The sequence below is a fragment of the Schistosoma haematobium genome, chromosome 2 (genome assembly GCF_000699445.3).
Source record: "Schistosoma haematobium chromosome 2, whole genome shotgun sequence".
Taxonomy (NCBI): Eukaryota; Metazoa; Platyhelminthes; class Trematoda; order Strigeidida; family Schistosomatidae; genus Schistosoma; species Schistosoma haematobium.
The window spans coordinates 28,898,839-28,918,859 of NC_067197.1; the positions used below are offsets into that span (position 1 = coordinate 28,898,839).

Here is a 20,021-nt window from a genome sequence, read left to right on the forward strand (position 1 = left end):
CTCGAAATGCTCTCATATGGCCACGCGTATATAGCCTCTGCCAGGGAAGTCCTACTCACTGCCTTCTCGTGGCGGGGGTGTTGTTTACGAAATTGAGAGGACGAAAAGTGAATGTCCGGCGCTTTAACCGGATCACAAATCAATGGTGCACATGGGCTCCAGTATCCTGCGGGAACAAATGGCGTATGAACCGATCGTTGGTCACCGGCTACCATGGGATTGCATCTCCTTACGATGCTCCACTGCCTTGTGGGTTAGACCTTTGGTCAAAGGCTCGGGGAGTGGCCCCCTAAAAAACTACCTGCTTCGGTCTGGGCACCCGGGCAGTATTAAAGCCCTCACATAAGTCAAATGAGATTTGTGTGGCGCATATGTATTTGGTGCCTCCTTGTACCAGTATTTATGTGTTCAAATCAAATCAAATACTTAGTCTTAAGTTCAAACTGCTCTCCACCTACTTCAGTTTGGGCATCTGTGTACTATGACCAGCCCTCACACTTAGCCAAGTATACAAATCTGTACTCATCAATGACTAATAATAAAAATGAAGAGTTTGAAACTTGGATGAAACAGATGTATAGAGTAGCTTTTGGGTTTTAGGGACTTTCAACATGGCTTGCGTAGAATAAATTCAACGATAGACCAATACATTTATTTGGTCGTTGTTTTATCAATCTGTTCCATGTCGCGGTAAAATGAGGTGGTTTGATTCCATGACGAAATGTTCATGATCGTAGTCATATAAATAATTACTTTTATCTTTTTTTAGTTACAATATCTTGGTGTGTTTGTTTTTTGTGAATCATTCATCAAAGTAGATATGTCAAATCACTTTACACACACTTCATATCTCCTCATTTTGATATAACTTAAAACGTTTGGTAGTAGCACTGAGTTTTGTTTACTAAAATAATTGTATTTAAATACATAATTCAATTTCTTATGTTGCTTTTCTTTAGAGAACAGATGATGGTCTGTTTTTAGGTTCGAATTCAGGAGCTATTGCATGGGTTAATGTTGAAGAAGATGGTTTACCCATAGAATTATTTCATATACAATCTTCATCTATTCGACGTTTGGCGCATACACGTGATGGTGAACGCTTATTAGTTTGTTCTGAATGGAATGAACCTGCTACGGTTGTTGCTAGACTTAAGCCATCCACAAATACAGGCTCGAATTCAAATAGTCCTTGGGAGACTGTTTCTGATGATTTTGTGTATGTCAAATATAATCATACCCATGTATTTATGGTGAAATACTAATGTTAATATTGTTGTTTATATTAAATATCCATTTAGCAGGTTAATAACTATCGAAAGTTAGTAAATCAATGCATAACGCGTCAGGCGTTTGAAGCGAAAGGCACTGGGTTCAAGTCTCAGTGTGAAGATTAGCAATGGTATACAGGTGCCTTCAAATGCTGAGTCCTAAAGAGAATGAAATACCCGTCATAGATTCCACCGTCAATCACACACCAAATATACTATTATTAGTTTTAACATTTACAAATTTTATTTGTTTCGTAGTGAATAGATTAATTGATCTTAAAATGACATCATTGCATGATGGTGTTAGACGACTGAATTTATCTAATCTATTTAATAGACATTATTGTTTTAAGAGTTCAGAATGAAGACAAGAATCTATGTATTAATGAGTATTGGCAATGTTATTATTCATTAGTTAACTACATATCTATAAGTCGTTGTATCAAGAGTCATTGATGTAAATAGAATATTCAATGTCTAATCTCTGTTAAACTCAATTAGCCCAATTGTGATAATTTTCTGAAGTATTGTATTCTGAGTTTTAACATTAAAATTTTGATTCATCCAGATAAAGAAATTTCATGAAATATAATAATGTGTACTTTTGAGGATTCGTGTTGAATGAACACAAAGTTTGATATCTTGAGTATCAAAGAAAAAAAAAGCTTAACGATAGAGGTTTTTCATCATTTTAAATTACTTTTCATTAAGATATTGTTAAGTTGTTTTGCAGTATTACATTCTATAAGTTGTGACTGATTGAGTTGTTGTTTTAAACAACCTCCTTGTTACAAATCTTCATCATCATTTCAAAATCTTGCTATATGAAAATGGGACTACTCTCTTACGTTTTATTTATTATTATAATAATAATAACGATAACAATAATGATAGTAATGTATATTATAGACGCATAGTTTCTATTCGTTCCAATGAGTTTAGAAGAACAAGTTTCTTAGTAAATTTATGCTGTACTAGCGAATAATTCAGATTTAAGATAGTAGCTATTGAATTATTATACACTAAATCAAAGTGTGATCACTAATGACTTGTGTCTTATCAACAATTAAATACTTGTTAGGATCTATCAATATTTAATCAACTGATGTACTTAAAATTGGTCAACATTGTGAGACTAAATATAATAGATGGACTTATTCAATTTTTTAAAATGGCAATAATAAATGGATTAGTGTTTCATGAGAGAATAAAATAGATATAATTAAACTGTATATGATATTTTTGATGGATGAAATTAATTGAAAAACAAACCACCGATATTCATCAATATATCTACAAAGCATTCATTTTATTATTTACTATTACTATTCACTCCTAGTTCCTAATCCAAACATCTAAATCTTTTCCCTTTTTGTTGATGGGGAGGGGATTATGTAATAAATTATTCATTTATGTTCATTGCATTCTAATTAGCTAGAAATTAATTCTACTTTCTTAAAGTTATTAAAAATGATCGATATTTTGCACCTTTTCTAACTTCACTTTTATACAAAATATCATGGATTTATAATTATATCATTTATAAATTAACTATAGATCAATTAATTCATTCATTATTTATAATTCTGATATTTATTTTGTTTTCTCTTAAATTGAAGATTTCGTGTATCAGAAGCTCGTCATGCAGAATTTAGTAATACAGGTCATCAAGATCGTCTGGTAGCAACCTATGGAAAAATGGCTAAGGTTTATATTTGATTGTAATAAATAATTGGTTTTTATTATTATTATTTAATTATAAGCGTATTTAGCAGTACTTTTTGTCAATGAATGATTCTTTCATTTGTAATAACACACATTGAAATCGATTATAAAGCAAAATTTTATTTTAATAGAGAATAATTATTTTGAATAGTACTGATTTACAGAAAAAGCAGTCTTTTTAGGTATTTAAAAAATATGTATATTTGTCTACCTCTTTTTTAACTCTATATGATAGTCATTTTTACAGTTAACATCGAGAACCGACCTGTATTATACAACTACTTGGAAATCAAGGAAGGATTGGCAAGTTATCCTATACTAGGACAAAATATCTAATCTAGTGTTCCTTACTTTTGAATGGTTACCTAACTAAAGTCAGTTTCTGATGTAAACTACGAAATTCAAGAATTTTTATAAGCCCATTACACTGTAATGCCAATCATTTTACCTAAGCAATAATTATTATCTTAGTTAAAAATTGAAAGTATATCAATATTTTCTAAGCATGGACAAATTCCAGTGTATGATAATCATGATGAGTGTTATTGTCAATCCTTAACAAATCGTTGCGAATATATAGAACATAAGTAATAGAATTGCTTGTCATTTTATTTCTTTACAGCTCATTTCGAGAGAGTTGTAAAGAATGATTCAGTAGTAATACAATAATAAAAATCAAATAATATCTAAATTTTTAACAACAAATGATGTGATTCAACAAAGAAAAGATGACAATTGAATTCATTTTATTTTACAGCTTCTCATCTGCTACAAACAGTCTAAAAATTACAAGGAAAAGTAATAATTCATTCTAAATTGAGGTCTAACATAATTTATTTGATGAAGTTGAGAGAAATATTTTTAATACAACCGAAAATCATAATGTAAGACTGAATAGCACAAAAGATGTATGATTAAAACAATTAAGGTGGATACCTGATTTGTATATTGAACTGTAATAATATAGAGTGCAGGAGGTGATACGTCGATTCTCTATCAGTATAATTTTATAGTAGTATTTTATATGTGTTGAGATACAGTGGGTTTATTCTGTCAAAGCAGTACTGCTTTTTTTACATCTCTTATGAATTACGCTAATCATGTTAAATTACTTCTCAATACCTCCAGGTATTTGATCTTACTACTAGAACTCGTGTTGCAGATTTATTCTCTGCTGTGAAACAAAGTGGATACATTTTAAATAAGGCAACATTCTCACCAACAGATTATTTAGTATTAAATGATGGTGTTGTATGGGATCTAAGATGTACTGGATTACTTTCAACTAGTTTCTCCAGTTCACTACAATATCCTGGTACATCTTCTCGACCTATACATAAATTTGATAAATTTCAAGATATCGTATCAGGTGTTTTTCATCCAAATGGGCTTGAAATCATTATTGGTTCAGCTGTATGGGATTTAAGAACATGGAGATTACTGCATACTATCCAACCACTTGATCGACTTGAAGTACAATTCAACGCTTCATATGATGTAATCTACGCCGGTAGGTTTATGTAAATCTCTATTTTTCCAAGCAATGATTTCTACCCTATATATATAACTTAACGTTGATTTTGTGCACTATTTTAGGAATATTTGGTTTAGACGATGAAGAGTATGCTGAATTAGGCAGTAGTCGTTTAGCTATGCAAAATATGTTTCGTACAGTCGATGCTATAGACTATAGCCTAATTGCTTCGGTTGATGTTCGTCATCGAATTGAGCAATTAGCTTTGGATACTGCAGGACAGTCGTTGGCACTAGTCGAGAAAATAGGAGAAAATAACAGTAGTGAGCCTATCACTCAGTGTAGAATTTACATGATTGGTCGTAAACGCGTAAGTTCCTGATTACTATTATTATTACTGATGTTCATTTACACGTTTTTCACTTTAAATAAAGTGATATTCACGAAAGTGGATGTTAAGCTAAAAACCTGACTACTTTTTTAAGGAATATCAGATGTGACTGGTATGGATATGTAGAGTATTTCGTGTCCAGCACTTAATCTGTCCCAGATGTCATCATGTCAAGCAATGTCTCTTTATGCATTTAAAGTTGGCACTTTACAGATATAAACCACTGTCTTTTCGCCAGGTCTCAATGTGAAAGCTTTATCCAGGAATCCTACTTCTTGGCTAAAGCTACCTATTCGGGTGTTTGTGTCACCCACTATAATTCTGTTTTGAGAATAATTTAATTAATTGATTAAGTTAATGTACATGTACCCGGCTGTGAAGCTCAATTCGGTCCTGAGATCTGCTGGTTGATGAAAGCCAATGACTGAACCACTCAGCTACCTCTTCACCATCTAGAATCATGTATTCATACTATTTGAGAGGTTAGTTCATCATTATGCTGGTTTTCAGGACAACTATCCACCAATTAAACTCTTTACAATTCTAATAGCATAGTTTCATGCTGCACAATCATAGGTGTATCACGAACTATGATGGATTAGTTTGACCAAAAATTGAGTAATCATAGATTATTAAATAATTCATTGTTTCATGATATTACCTCACTTCAATCCAAACGCTTCCTTAGATTAGTGACATTCTCTACCATTTAGAAATTATTACTTCGAATATTTGAATCGTTATTTTTTTCAGGGGGAGCGTGAACCTGACAACGATGATGAAGAGGGTCGTGAAGATGAAGAGGATGATGAAGATGATGATGATGAGGATGACGACGATGATGATGATTTATTGAATGGAGATGCTTCTGACGAACTTGCCCAAATACTTGATGAATCTTCAGATGATATAAGTACCAGTGATTCAAGTGATTGGAGCCCATCTTCAAATGAACAACGTGTTAGAAGACGACGTACACGCCGTCGACGCACAGAGGCAAATTCGAACATCACAGAGTCCGCTAATGTTGATGAAGTCACGAACAATAATGATATAAATCCTATTTTAAATGCTGAAAACGCTCTCACAGATTCTCAGGCAGAGTCTAATGAAGCCATGGGTCGAGCAAATGATGATGATGATTCATCATGGGAAACACTTGAAGAAGAAGAAGTCACAGAAGGCATGGAAACATCATCTGAAGACTAATTAAAAAAAAGTAGTAATAATAATAGTGATAGTAACAATCAGTTTCGCGATTTTGTTTATTTGACAATGCTGTAATTCATATTTAACATACTGTATATTATATGCATACTTACACTTGAGGTTTTCAACGAATATTGCCTCTCTGTATAAAAGATCATTCTTTTCTCTTTCTCTCTCGCGTATTTGCCATCACTTTCATCGTTTTGTTTATATATATATATATATATATATATATATATATATATATATATATATATATATATATATATATGCTGTGTTCAAAAGTCTCCTGTTTTTGATACATTTATAAGATTTTTTAGATAGTATGATAAATTTAATGTATACGTTGGAAAAAAGATACCTGACTTTTCCTTTTCTGGTTTGTTCATGTCCCATTCTTTTAAAAAAATTAGAATATTTAATCAGTGAATATTCCACTACCCATTTCAATTATTTATTGAGATCAACGTGGGATTCGATTATGATAACTGCGAAGACCATTCATCAACGTGTACTATGTCTATCGTAAAATGACTGTTAATTGTCTGGTATACATTTTAAAGGCCAAATTTTAATGATCCCTACATCTTCCGATTTTAATCCAATGTGAAATGTGGATAGTGTTTAATTACTAACTCTTTACTAGACAGATTGTTTCTTCACAAAGTCACATTAGCATTAGTTATTTTCAGTGTCCAAAATGCAACTAAGACAGAGACAGGCGAATGACAGTTTTCGAGATTTTTTAGAAATGTAAGCTGAATTGAAAATCTTAAAGTGTTGTTTTGAACAGTGTACTTTACTCAGAAGTCAATATGTTTAAAATCAAAGTTAATGGTGTTATTTTGGCAGTTTAAGGAATTCAACTACGTTTGTTTCTCAACATAAAAGTAGTCTTCCTGGCATTTCAGGAATATAACTACCAAATTCTAACACACAGGTAGGTTCTTCACGTTTTGAGGATTTTTAAGTACTAGGATGAAAGTTTGATTAGCTGAGTGCTCCACGTTTTCTTAGGATTAAGGTAGTTAATCATGATCTTCAGACGGATTTATTAGACCTTCCAAGTCACAATGGTTTGAAAGAATGCTTCAAACATGCGACGTTGACGGAGAACAAGCTTCAGAATCAAAGAGATTTTGCACGTAAACTTATCACATAAATAGAGTAGCATCGTTAGCGTTGACAATTGTGTGAGTAAACGTTGCATCAGATCATAAAAACAATGACTGTTAGTCTGAATCATGTAGGGAGGTGTATATTACCTGGTTGGGGTTTGTGTGATTATCGTAACCAATGGTTAAGACTTTGGGCGACATGGCTCTAAATCGTTTGCATTGGCGCAGGTACATTCACCATCTTCCCTTAGATCCTAAGCTTTTAAATCACTATAATCTTTGATTCCGCAAATCTGTATTCCCTTCCCGATGTTTTATCGTTTCTATTACTAACAGTACTGTTACCACCTATACTACTCTGAAATTTGCCTTAGCGATTTCATCTTGCCATGCTAATAGGGTGTGGTAAATTGAAGCGATGTACATATATGCCAAGTTCTACGTTGCTTATCACTGATTGAAATTAATAAATGATATTTGTCAGTATTACGATTAAAATTCTGCGTATGTGGCCCACTGGACTCAGTATCTATGTCCGCGTGGTCCTTAAACTCCACTGATCTCGGATTCTTACTAGAACTCTAGGAATTACGTCTTGAAACTAGTCACTACTGAGCACATAAGTATAGGGTTTTGTAGAGATTATAGAATTTTCATAGTTTGTAAATCACGAATTGATCTTGTTTAGACCACTATTGAAGATTAGGAAGCACCGAACAGCTGTTTCACCATCCAAAAAGCTGCATACTGATAAATAATCATGTGCTCACAAATAAATAACTTCAAGACGTTCTAGTAAGAAGCCGTGATCAGTGGAGTTTGACCATGTCAGGTGTAAGACAGTTACCCACTTCAGACAATAAGGGATAATCACGCAATACCATGAACTGATTGAGGTTGGACGTTAAAACTGTTGGGTGATGGCTCAGTGGTTAAATGTTTATATGCGAGACGGAATGTTCCAGGTTTGATCCCAGGGGTCGGGATCCGCGGTGCTGACGAGCTCCGCATTAGGACAAAACAGCTGTCCGGTGCTTCCCAGTTTTTAGTGGTGGTATATCTTATGACTTCAAAATCTACACTGTACTTCATAATTAATTACTTATGCATGTTACCCCTCATGGAGGAGCATAGGCCACCCATCAACTTTCTCTATCGAACTCTGTCTTGAACATTCCTTTCCAGTTGCTCTTCGTCCTTTTGGTTCCTGCTTCCGATTCCCGGTGCAGTGAGTTCTTCCACCTTCCCGTTTCCCTTCAGGATTCCAAGTTAGCCCTTGCCTAGTGATGCTGTTTGGTGATTTCCCCAATGTATATACTATCCACCTCCTGCGTCTTTTCCTAATTTCCTCTTCAGTTGGAAGCTGGTTTGTTCTCTCCCACAGTAGGCTAGCAGACATTGAGTATCTTGCGTAGACAATCGTTCATAAATATCTGTACATTTTTGATGATGGTTGTGATAGTTCTTCAAGTTTCAACTCCATACAGTAGAACTGTTTTAACGTTCGCATTGAAGATTCTGACTTTGATACTGGTTGACAGTTATTTTGAGTTGCATATGTTATTCAATTGTAGAATACTTCACAGTACTATACTAATAATTTCCTCAAACATATTTAACCAGCTACCAGCTAGAGTATCATACTATCAAGTATATATCTCCCCGTAAACAGAATATGGTACTGGATACCAAGAACTAGTATTCGGGTAATATCATGTGAAGTCACTGTTAAGTTATTTCGTTACGTGACCTCCATCAAAATCACACTTCCTACCAATAAAATAACGATGTATTTGTAGTCTCCCAACATGTAGGAATTTGGATTTATTGACGTAATGTAGGACACTTCTTCAGGGTAAATAAATACCTTCCCTCCCAAACTCTATATATTCGAAACAAAATTTTATGACCTCATTAACTCTAACGAAATCTTTACCACATTATGTTACATATATTCATCCTTCATCGCCCTCTGTTGTATAAGTATGTCAGTATCTATAATAACGTTGAATTTCAAATATTTTAGGTTGTAAGCAGCTGATGAGAACCTAACGAAATAAAATGAATTCATATTATTCTGCACCAACCTTTGTTCTTACTCTCTTTAAAATAATAAAGGGAACTATGTGTATGTAAATAAATACGTCAGAAATCCGAATTTCCATCACTTATGATATCACAAATATAATATTTTGTCACTAACTTTATACACAAAGCTCAAATTATTTGAAAATTTTCAAGTTAAACCTTGATATCGAAACATACAATACTGTAAATTGGTTAGATTGGAAAGTCAAACTTTCACACAACTGAGTTTGGCTAGATTGATTTATTTGTGCATTACTTAATACTACGATGACTTTTTCTTCCTTTCTTTGTATGCACGATAAGAAATTTAAGCCATATCTGGAACAGTAGTAATGACGGTAAAAATAATGTCACCATTAAATATATTAGTCTATGAAATATTCAAATATAGGTCGTTTATCCTGCTTTAAAGATTCGACATCTTTATGGAACATATTTGAGATCTCAGATAGTTTTCAATAATAAAATTCGCGTTTTTTTTATCTTACTTAAACATGGATATTTAAAGTAGATCTATTAAACTTATCATAAGAATTATTCTGAAGATTAAATAGTAATTTCGATCGGAGCTCAACAGTTCACCATTTACAGAGTTGATTAATTCATTGTTGATTTATGGCAAGCTTCGAGGTGTGAGATCAATCAAGTTTAAAATATCGAAAGATATTCAGTAATAAAATCATACTGTGATTATGTTATCGTAAGTTTGGATGCAGTTTTCGCCACGGGCTAAGATTGGCTAAAGAGCCATTGATAACAGGTCGGAGGAATAAATATCAATCTTGCCTAAAAATGAAATTCTTCATGAATACGACCCCACATGAAATTCAAAACATGTGTTGCCCCCAAACGCCCTGGTATGGCCGAGAGTGGGGTGGGTTCGCCCTCCCTCTCGAAAAACTCTCACACGGCCGCGCGTATACAGCCTCTGCCAGGGAAGTCCTACTCACTGCCTTCTCGTGGCGGGGGTGTTGTTTACGAAAATGAGAGGACGAAAAGCGAATGTCCGGCGCTTTAACCGGATTCCAAATCTATGGTGCACATGGGCACCAGTATCCTGCGGGAAAAAATGGCGTATGAACCAGTTTTCGGTCACCGGCTGCCATGGGACTGCATCTCCTTACGATGCTCCACTGCCTTGTGGGTTAGACCTTTAGGTCAAAGGCTCGGGGTGTGGCCCCTAAGATAACCACCTGCTTCGGTCTGGGCACCCGGGCAGTATCGCAGCCCACACGCAATTAATGAACTGAAATTGTGTGGCGCATATATATTTGGCGCACTCCTGTACCAATATATGTGTTCAAATAAAATAAATAATATATATATATATATATATATATATATATATATATATATATATATATATGTACAATGAATGCTGAATTCTAAATCCAAATATACTAGCAAATACAAAGTCTAATTACAATCAGTTATTTATTTAACGCAATATGCATCGTTACATTATGTACATGATATAAATTATGGTATAAATTATATTTAAAATATACATATACACATTTACATTATTAATTTCTCAGTTTCTAACCGGTTTATTTTTCGTGCATATTATTCAACTTTTTCTTCTTTTTGTGTATTTTTTTCTTAAAAAGCACTTCATTATTTTCTGACATATTTTTATTATTGCCATCATTAGTGTTACTATGAGTTAACTTGACTGGTTGTTGTTCCTTCATCTTTTCCCTCTTTATCGCCTTTTTTTCTCGTTTATCCTTTTTCTTCGGATGAGTATTGAATATTTTATTATTTTTATCGTGACGATGACGATTAAATTTAATCTGTTGAGCGCCTTCTTTATTTTTAATTTTCTTCACTTTACACTCCATAATTCTTATTTGTCTCCCACGTATACTCAGTGTATTAGATGAACGTATAGCTAATGGTATAATCGATGGGTCGTTGTATGCTACATAACCGAATCCACGTACAGCACCAGTTTGAGAATCACGTATTAGACGGACACTTTTTATTGATCCTAATGTAGAAAAAGTGCTGTAAATCTATGAAATAAAAATGTAGAGCACATCAAAGGAAGAACGATGAGTTTATGTGGATTTACATGTTAAAATGGAAATGTTTCTACAAAATCAGCTCTAATGTTGGCTATTTCATGTCATCTGATTGAGTTGTGGTCATGTACAGTGGGTTTCACACAATACTCTTATCACAAATCTATTCATTTTAAGATTGAAGACCTACTTCGCTCATAATAACAGTAACGCTTACGTTAATTAATATTATATATTTAGTTAAAGTACATAATTCTCAATAGAAAATGTGCAATATTTTAACAAAATTCCTGTCTTATTCTCATTCAACATATGAATATATACAATGATTAGCTGTAGTCTATTTACATCGGTAAGATTGGTCGACATGTTTCTAGCATATTATATGATGTATGAATTCTAAAGTGAAGGTCTCTGAGTTTTCATAGGATGAACAAAGAAAAAAATATACTAACCAGAATGGTGCTTATGACAGAGGTTTTCAGTATTAAGCATTGGGGGAAATTGTGGGTTTTTTATGACAGGACTGAAGTACATTATACATACTTATTACTTTAAGTAAATTTAAAACAAGGACATTTATCACGACATTTGCAGTTGGAAAATAGGTTGTCTAGATTTTTGAGCGGGTAGAAAACGAGTAATATTATAAATGTCCTTGAAGGCTTTTAGTGAATGGTCACAATTAACTGACCCCATCAACTTTTGAATCATTCCGTTTAATTTGGATGAATAATATTTTCAACGATGAACAACTTCACCGATTCAATTCGATCTTAATTTTGTTGGAATTAATTATTATTTTATACTTGGCTTCACAATAAACGAGAGTGACTGATGTTGAGGACTTTTTTCTCTGTGAACTAGCTTTTCACTACTTCTTGTTTTTCTCCAAATCTCTGATCGATGTTATTCCATGATAAAAATTATTTTACACATCAAGTTAGAAAACTTAACAGACTGGAATAATATTTTACGATTTATCAGATTGCGATTGGACCGTTTAAGCACATGATGATACTCAATTATGAATGTAAAAACTCCATTGTTTAATTCATTTTAGACAAATCGCAGAAAACAAATCAGAAATCTCAAGAAAATAAACATCAAAGAAATCTTTACAAATTTACTACATAGATAATTCATACTTTAAAGAGAAACGTAAACTAACCTCTTCTTCATTACAATCGAATGGAAGATTGCCCACAAAAACACAATTATCTAGTTTACAATGTGTTTTATCATTATTATCAGTTGCTTTGTCAACTCGAATATGATATACGTCATTAGTATTATTATTACTATTACCATTATTGGTAGATTCATTCTTATCACCAATGACATTAATTGATTCTTCCGGATTCACAATAAAACCATCCGAATTCAAACAGCATCCATTTAAGGAAAGTACAATTGGTATACCGATCTTTGTTGTTAGAACAACATAACCCATACGAAATTTAGAAACACCTGATTTTCATTAATATACATGAGAAAAAAAATACTTTGATTATTAAGATCACTAAGAGGATAATATAAATTTTTTAAGTGAATAATAACCAGTATACATTTCATTTAACTCACTATATAATTGTATTTGTCTGTAGAATAAATAAATTTTCAAAATTTATGAGTTATTCAATACACTGAATTTAGTACTTTTTCTTGATATCGTTTACATCAGCTCTTGATGTTATTTTATTACCCCGTATATCAGTCACTAATTACAAGCTACTAACGTTAAATAAATAACATTCAGAGTATAGTTAAAATAATCTTTTCGTTAAATAAACACATTTCAAATTATCACCACAAATGAGATTATTTGTAGATTATCATCAATGATTTTTGGGATAATTCAATTAATTTTGATTGATAAATGGGTGAAAGTTTTGAATTGTTATTTTAAAAGTTATAACTTCTTTGACTGAAGTGATTCAAAATCCCAGATAAACTGAATATTTTTTTATGTGACAGAAGAAAATGTTATTAGATAACATACTTGCCATCATTGTATAGAGGATAAATATCTCTTCACAATTGATTGATCACTGGGTAGTGATCAATGTCATGTGTGTCAGGTCCTTCTTAGTGCAGATTGAATTCTATCAACCAAGTTGAAGTAAGGTCACAAGTCTAGGTGAATCGACATCGTGTGATGAGATAGTGATCTAGGGATTCCTGTAGACTACCTCCAACCACCATTGTCATCACAAATATCTCTTGTCTAGTATATGAATCACACTCGTCTAATTGTTCGATGGAGATTTAACCAAAGTACTTTTAATTACTAAAATGTATGGAATTTAACTGCCGAGATCTGAAACAATGATTCAAATGGCGTTATTGTTCTTATCAGAACGGTTACTCAGAGTCTGAGATTTTATGTTGTCATATATAAAGGAGCTTCTATAGTAATTAAAACAACAAAGAGCATATTGTTTCTTTTAATGACAACTATTATATATTAACTGGTTTACACAGTTAGGAAAGATAAGAAACGTATTTATCTAATTCGCATTGTTGCTGTAAACATTTATGCTCGTTTATCATGATTAACAAAGGTTTAGCTAGTTTTTGCAGCTGATATATATATATATATATATATATATATATCCTACTTTTTGAAAGCCATGATAGTAATATCAGAATACTATGCAAACAGTTGTATATGAGATTCTAGAACAAGTTGTTAGACCACCTCCCAATTAACTCAATGTAGTGGGACTCATTTGCCAAGTAGTTTGTTTCGTGTACGCAGATTTGAGCCAAATTCAGTCAGTCGGCTAAAATGTAGGACCAGGCACATATATGCATCGGTCCAAGTTGCCATACCTCATTAGCACAACAAGATGAAAACTGAATTCAAAAAAGTAGTTAGTTCAATGATGGCAATATATAAAATAAAGATTGTGTATAAGGATATAGTACAGGAAAAAAGAATTTGTTGATAGAAAAGAAAGATATAAAGCGATTTTAATCTCATAGTTTAAGGGAAGACAAAGAGTGTATAGACTCACGCCATTGTGGTCGATTCTGAGCCATGTCACCCAGAGTCTATAACCATTGGTTACGATAGTCACGTGGACCCCAACCAAGTAGTCTGCATCTATCAACATGGCTAAGAATAGGAGTTAGTGACTTTAAGCACTGATGCCACCTTTTTGGTTTGAGCCAAATGAACTCTAGTAATATTACTTGGCTACCTATAAAATGATTTTTGATGGTTGATAGCTTCAACTGCTTAGCCGATATCAAAAAGCATAATTCATAAACCTAGAAAAATTCTGTGTTAGGAATATATACCTGAAGATTCACCCGTGATAGCTGCACGTTTTCGTGCTAATCTACTAGTACCACCAGTAACTGGAATAACACCACGAAATCTGACGGATTCAACACGGCAATCTGAAGATGAAATGTTGTTATTTTTCATTACATTATTAAATAGAGCTTCCATTCTTTTTTTGGTAATATTCAGTGGTAAATTGCCAACGAATATGGTTCTTGATAAACGTTCATTTAACAGTCGTCTATGTTGACGTTGAAGGCTTTAGAAAGACAAAAAGAACACATAAAATTTCTAATAGAACAGTGTGTTCCTTTCTAGTGTTTCATTTACAATAACTCAATTTTTTATTACAATTGACATTAATACACTTCAATCTGTGAGGGACAAAACTTTCTGTTGTACAACATCATGATTGAAACCTATGCTCCATATCCTTGGTTTTGTTAATTTGGACATTAACCCTAAAGTTAAATCCATTAGCTGTTCACGGCGTTTACTAACCGAGAATTTCACTTAGTACATAAAATACAGAGGTACAAATATATTCTCGATAATTCGCACAGAGCACACAAATCTAACTGGAATTCTTAATAATCTTATTAAAACAATCAAATCATAGGTTAAATATTTTAAGTAATAGACATGTAACATTACAGAATAACTAACCTTCTACTTTGTGGGTTATCTACTTCAATAGAACTTTCATCACTCGTGAAATATTCTTCGTCATTAGAAAGTTCAGATTCATGATACCATTTTCCTTTTTCAATCTTGTGTGGAGCATTCTGTTTGCACCTTTTGGGTTTCGACGAGTTATACGATACTGTTATACCGTCTGGTAACTTGCTTTTATTAGATGTGTTAGATACCGTTTGGTTAGAAGAAATACTTTGACTTTGAATTCCTAACGAGGAAACGTCCTTCCTTCTTTTCCTTCCTTTTGATTTATTTACAGCCTCATTTTTCCTGAGTTCGACCCACTTATATTTCTCCAATGCTTTCTGGTCACCAGAGGTGCTTTTAGGATGAACATTCAACACAGAACAGTGGTTTTGTGTTTTATGTTCCGAAGAGGCTCCGTTTGTTTTGAGCCTAGGTGTATCAACCCCATGGCAAGTAATTTCATTACTTAAATCGCATTCGTTCTGACCACTAGACGTAGAATTATGCTTTCTCTTTTTTAACGGTAATTCTGACACACTTTCCTTTCTCATCTCAGAACTGAGCTCAGTACTATCAAGAATAGCATAATCGCTCCGAGCATTAGAACTGCGCTTTCGTTTAAGCTTTTTATCTTTTTTAGACTCTTTTACAATAACTGTTTCACCTTTTTGTTTAATTTTATTAGATGACAGAGATACGTTGTGGTCATTGTGATTGACAGGTTTGGCTTCGTCATGGTGCTTACGTGCACCTATTTTCGGTGTTTTAGGTGATTTCTCTGTTTCAAACGTGGGGTTATTAGGATTATCTTCAAGACTTATGTCTTCATCTCGTTTGGTTTTTTGTTTGCCCATCTTTACAGTTGTTTACAGGATCGTCGTAATAGCTTCAACTATCTAAAACCACAAGTACAAATTGGATGACTATTACTTATTTTAATCAGAGCTGTATAAAAAGAATCACTGGCCAGTTAGGTTACTAGTACCGAATACTATGTAAATAGGAACGAAAAACTTACTAATTTCCTTTGGACAAAAGTTTGTATTAAAACCAAAAATCAAATATATTAGAAAACACCAGCGCTGAGAACCTACTTAGGGATTGCTAAAGTAGGTGAATGGAGTAGTGTGCCGTTTCTAAGGAGTTTCTGATAGTAGTTTAAGTAATGAAGTAGTATGAATGACGTCATTTTGAATGACCATAAGGCTGCCATAAATATGCAGCAGAATGATATCCATGTGGTAATTTCTATCTTTCGAATAATAGTTGTTTGATAGTAACAGTTAGAATGACTAGGTTCTTGGACTAGTGTATTTTTATCGGTTATTACCTGATCCTGACTATTACGAATCGATTTTTTACTGACAATTGCACTAAGTCAACTTACATGGACCCAGTTTGGAGTTAAAAAGCATTTGTAAATTTGTGCAGGTTTGGAATAGTAATCAAAGTTTATTTATAACAGAAAGATGAATGTAAACTTACTTTAAGTTAGTATTATGAAACTAAGCATACTCACATATGTTTTGTACTAAACATATTCCCCTAGAAGCAGTGACATTTGAATTATTGGATCGAGATACCATGCCAACATTTACTGATAATCGGGATACTAAGCTAAAGTTCCACCACATGAACTTTCGTAATTATCCAACAGAGGACAAGATGTATAGATAAATTAAAATCTAAAACGGAGTTATCATTTTTAGTGAATACTAGTTGGTAGTTATAACTATTGGAGTAGCCTGTTTAGTATGTTCAAACATGACTTTGGACCTAGGGACCATTTATAACATCGCGAATAAGTGTGATCTCATTTGCCAAGCCACTAGTAACACTCACACAGGTTCCCAGGAAAATGGTCCTTCTGACTATTTTTACTGTCCAACCACAGCAAGAGTCCAGACAGGTCCCCACTATTCTTTATAAGTACTTTGTATAGACGTTGGTTACCAATTAATAGTGACTTGGACAAGCCTACATACCACCAGATAGTAGGACTTGTAGGGGATTATCTTCGAAACACTTCCTAAAGCTTCATACATCAATTTTCCTGATAACCATTCCTAAATAAATCACAACGGTGTATAAATTGCAGGAGACAATACGAAGCATAGACTACAATTTTCCATTGAACAGAGCAAATCACTGAGCCACAAACACACAAAGCGGATCCAAGCAGAAATGCTAACGCGAGTGAGCAAACAAATACAGAGGCGAATTACGAGTCGAATGAATTAATAAGGTTCAGGCGCATATATATAGGAAGACGAATGATTCATCGAGAAATTTAAGCAACTGATGTATTACGAGGGATTAGAGAACTGATGTATTAGGTAGCAAGAGCGATGTGAGTAGGCTGCAATACGTGATCAAGAATACAGAAATAATAATAATAGTAATAATAATACGAAGATATACAAATTGTAACTGTTTGGATGACACTGTCTGTCAAACAAGTTAATTGAAGGACTTGACAAAATTAGACACAGGCATACTTAAGTGTAGAAGATTCGCTGTCTGGGCAATACATCTAGCACAACGTAATCAATACAGAGTACTGTTTCTAGGTTCCATTTAGGAAACTAAGAAGTTACATACTGCTTTAAAACAAAAGATAGGAAGTAAGTGCAAAGGCGAACACTTTTTTACTACCACTCTATGGAATGAAATCGAAGAACGAACACTGTGAACAGTGATGTCTCAGGTTTTTTAAGAAGCAGAGTATTCGAAGCGTCTCCATCCGAAGAGAGAAGATTGCTTTGTCACACAAAGGTTTACTTCTGATTTTAAAGACAAGCCTTGGATCGCTCTTCTCGAGTTATGAGGGATTAGAGGACTTATTTTTAGCGAGTTACCAGAGTAGTATATAACAGGAAATTAGATTTGACTGATCGAAATTTACAAACATACCGTCGGTTTCAAAAGTTCTGATAATATTCATATCCGAAAAGTTTTTAAAATTGTAAGCACCATAAAATACCAAAAAAAAGGTTATTAGATGACGGATTGGATCATTACACTCTAGTTTATTAATCCGTTGGCACGCCGACTTCTGATCTTCAGGCCTTTTTAGTTAGTTAAGCCAAAGAAACTTTAGCGACGCTTTTGTTGCGGCAAAAACTTGGAATTCTAATACGTGCAGGTCTTTTATAGTGACCGTGGACTTCCCGAAATATATATAAAAATATGGTTACGTATAGACTCATCTAAGCGACAATCACAGTGACTTAGCATAAGTGAAATAGCACTGTAAAGGGAGCATCACCACATAATGTATAAAAAAAAGACTCAGGCTGTTTCTCATTTATGCCTCGGAAACTGCTTGTAACCGTGACCCTTGTGTGGAGGTGACAACATTTGAAGGTCAAAGGACTGTATGACCATCGTTCAAACGGTTCAAATGGTTGTGGACGGAATAGAAGAAGCTTTCGCTTAATAGGCTTCCGTGTCTAGTAGCAGGGGATCACCAAATCCTCCAGGCAGGAACCTAGGTATGTTTACAATAAAAGAGGAAAGGAAATTAGTAAATCATAGTGTGACACTATCCTTAGTCCTTAAGAATAGATCAAGTTGCCTCTTAAAGGACTCCTGGGAAGTCGCTTGGACTAGCTCGGCCGGCAGCGAATTCTAGCATTTGACAGCTCATAAGGAGTAGAAGTTGTGTCTACAGTCCGTTCTGCTATGTTGTGTCTCCAGTTTTTGGGTGTTACCCCTTAGTTTAGTGTTGGAACTAAGCTTAAGTAGGTGTTTAAGAGGATGTCCAGAAGTGTTAAGGATACTATAAGCCATCAAAATATCACCTCTAAGACGTCTATACTCTAATGGGTAAAGGTTAAGTGAATGGAGGCGCTCTTCGTACGGTTTAGATTTGAGTCCTCGAACTGATTTCGTGGCTCGCCGTTGGATACGCTCCAGGGTGTCCTTATCCTTTTGGAGTGAGAGGGAAATACTATTTTTTCGTACTCTAAATGGGGACGGACGAAACTATTAAAGATTATACGGAAAGTTCTTTCGTCAAACTGGCCAAAAATGAGCTTCAACGTTACCAGTGCAAGGTTTGCTCGGAAGGTATTTTTGTCACAGTTAGCGTAAGACTTTAAGTCATGGGGCACCAGGACTCCTAAATCTTTTTCGACTTGGGATACTACTAGAGAGGAGTTTCCTAAGTTGTAACTGTAGTTTGCGACATGTCGCAGATGGACTACTTTACACTTTGAAGTGTTGAAGGTAAGTCCGTTATCGTCTGCCCAACTTTGAAGTCGAGTCAGATCCTCCTGAAGTGCCTGTATATCGTCTTGGTTGCGTATCTCTCTCCAAAGTTTCACGTCATCGGCAAAAGGTAATAAGTCTGACGTTACCTGTTGAAGAAGATCATTTATGTAGATCAAGAAGAGAAGAGGCCCTAGTACTGAGCCCTGGGGGACCCCACTAGGACATTCCATAGCCTGAGATAAAGTGAAATTAACCCTAACCTTAAAGTGTCGATTTTTTAGGTATGAAGTAAGCCAATCGATTAGAGGTGGTCTGATACCCAATCGTTTGAGCTTATGGATAAGACACAAGTGGTTAACCCTATCAAAAGCTTTTGAGAAATCAAGGTAAATGATATCAACCTTTCCCTTGCGATCGAGGTTGCTTGTCCATCTGTCCACCGCAGTCAGCAGGTTGGTTATACAAGAGTAACCCTTCCTGAAACCATGCTGTTGGGTTGAGAAGAAATTCAAGGACAGTAGATAGTCGTTTAAACCGTCGCACAACAG

The 20,021-nt window shown here is 34.2% G+C and overlaps 2 protein-coding genes across 4 annotated transcripts in view; one reads left to right on the forward strand and one right to left on the reverse strand.

Moving 5' to 3' along the window:
* MS3_00006654 (uncharacterized protein) overlaps positions 1–6,427 on the forward strand; it is a 33,336-nt gene extending 26,909 nt beyond the window's left edge. The window contains exons 16-20 of the mRNA XM_012936540.3: positions 960–1,219; positions 2,891–2,978; positions 4,125–4,506; positions 4,593–4,840; positions 5,615–6,427. Of these exons, the coding sequence (XP_012791994.1) occupies positions 960–1,219; positions 2,891–2,978; positions 4,125–4,506; positions 4,593–4,840; positions 5,615–6,070 (1,434 nt within the window). The 3' untranslated portion in view covers positions 6,071–6,427. The remainder of the gene's footprint in view (positions 1–959; positions 1,220–2,890; positions 2,979–4,124; positions 4,507–4,592; positions 4,841–5,614) is intronic.
* Positions 6,428–10,693: 4,266 nt separating this feature from the next.
* MS3_00006655 (uncharacterized protein) lies at positions 10,694–18,853 on the reverse strand (the record flags this gene model as incomplete). Of its 3 annotated transcripts, none has more annotated exons than XM_051214856.1 (5): positions 15,262–18,171; positions 14,743–14,854; positions 14,610–14,711; positions 12,475–12,773; positions 10,694–11,294 (listed from the first exon to the last, which is right to left on the reverse strand). In XM_051214856.1, exons 1-3 carry the CDS (start codon positions 16,110–16,112, stop codon positions 14,646–14,648), a joined length of 1,029 nt encoding a protein of 342 aa, XP_051068039.1. In that variant the 5' UTR covers positions 16,113–18,171. The 3 variants fall into 3 exon arrangements, with proteins under 3 accessions (XP_051068039.1, XP_051068040.1, XP_012792018.1); XM_012936564.3 differs by adding an exon at positions 18,172–18,853 and having other exon boundaries at positions 10,827–11,294; positions 14,610–14,854; positions 15,262–16,154; XM_051214855.1 differs by having other exon boundaries at positions 10,709–11,294; positions 12,475–14,854; positions 15,262–18,853.
* Between the last annotated feature and the right edge of the window lie 1,168 nt (positions 18,854–20,021).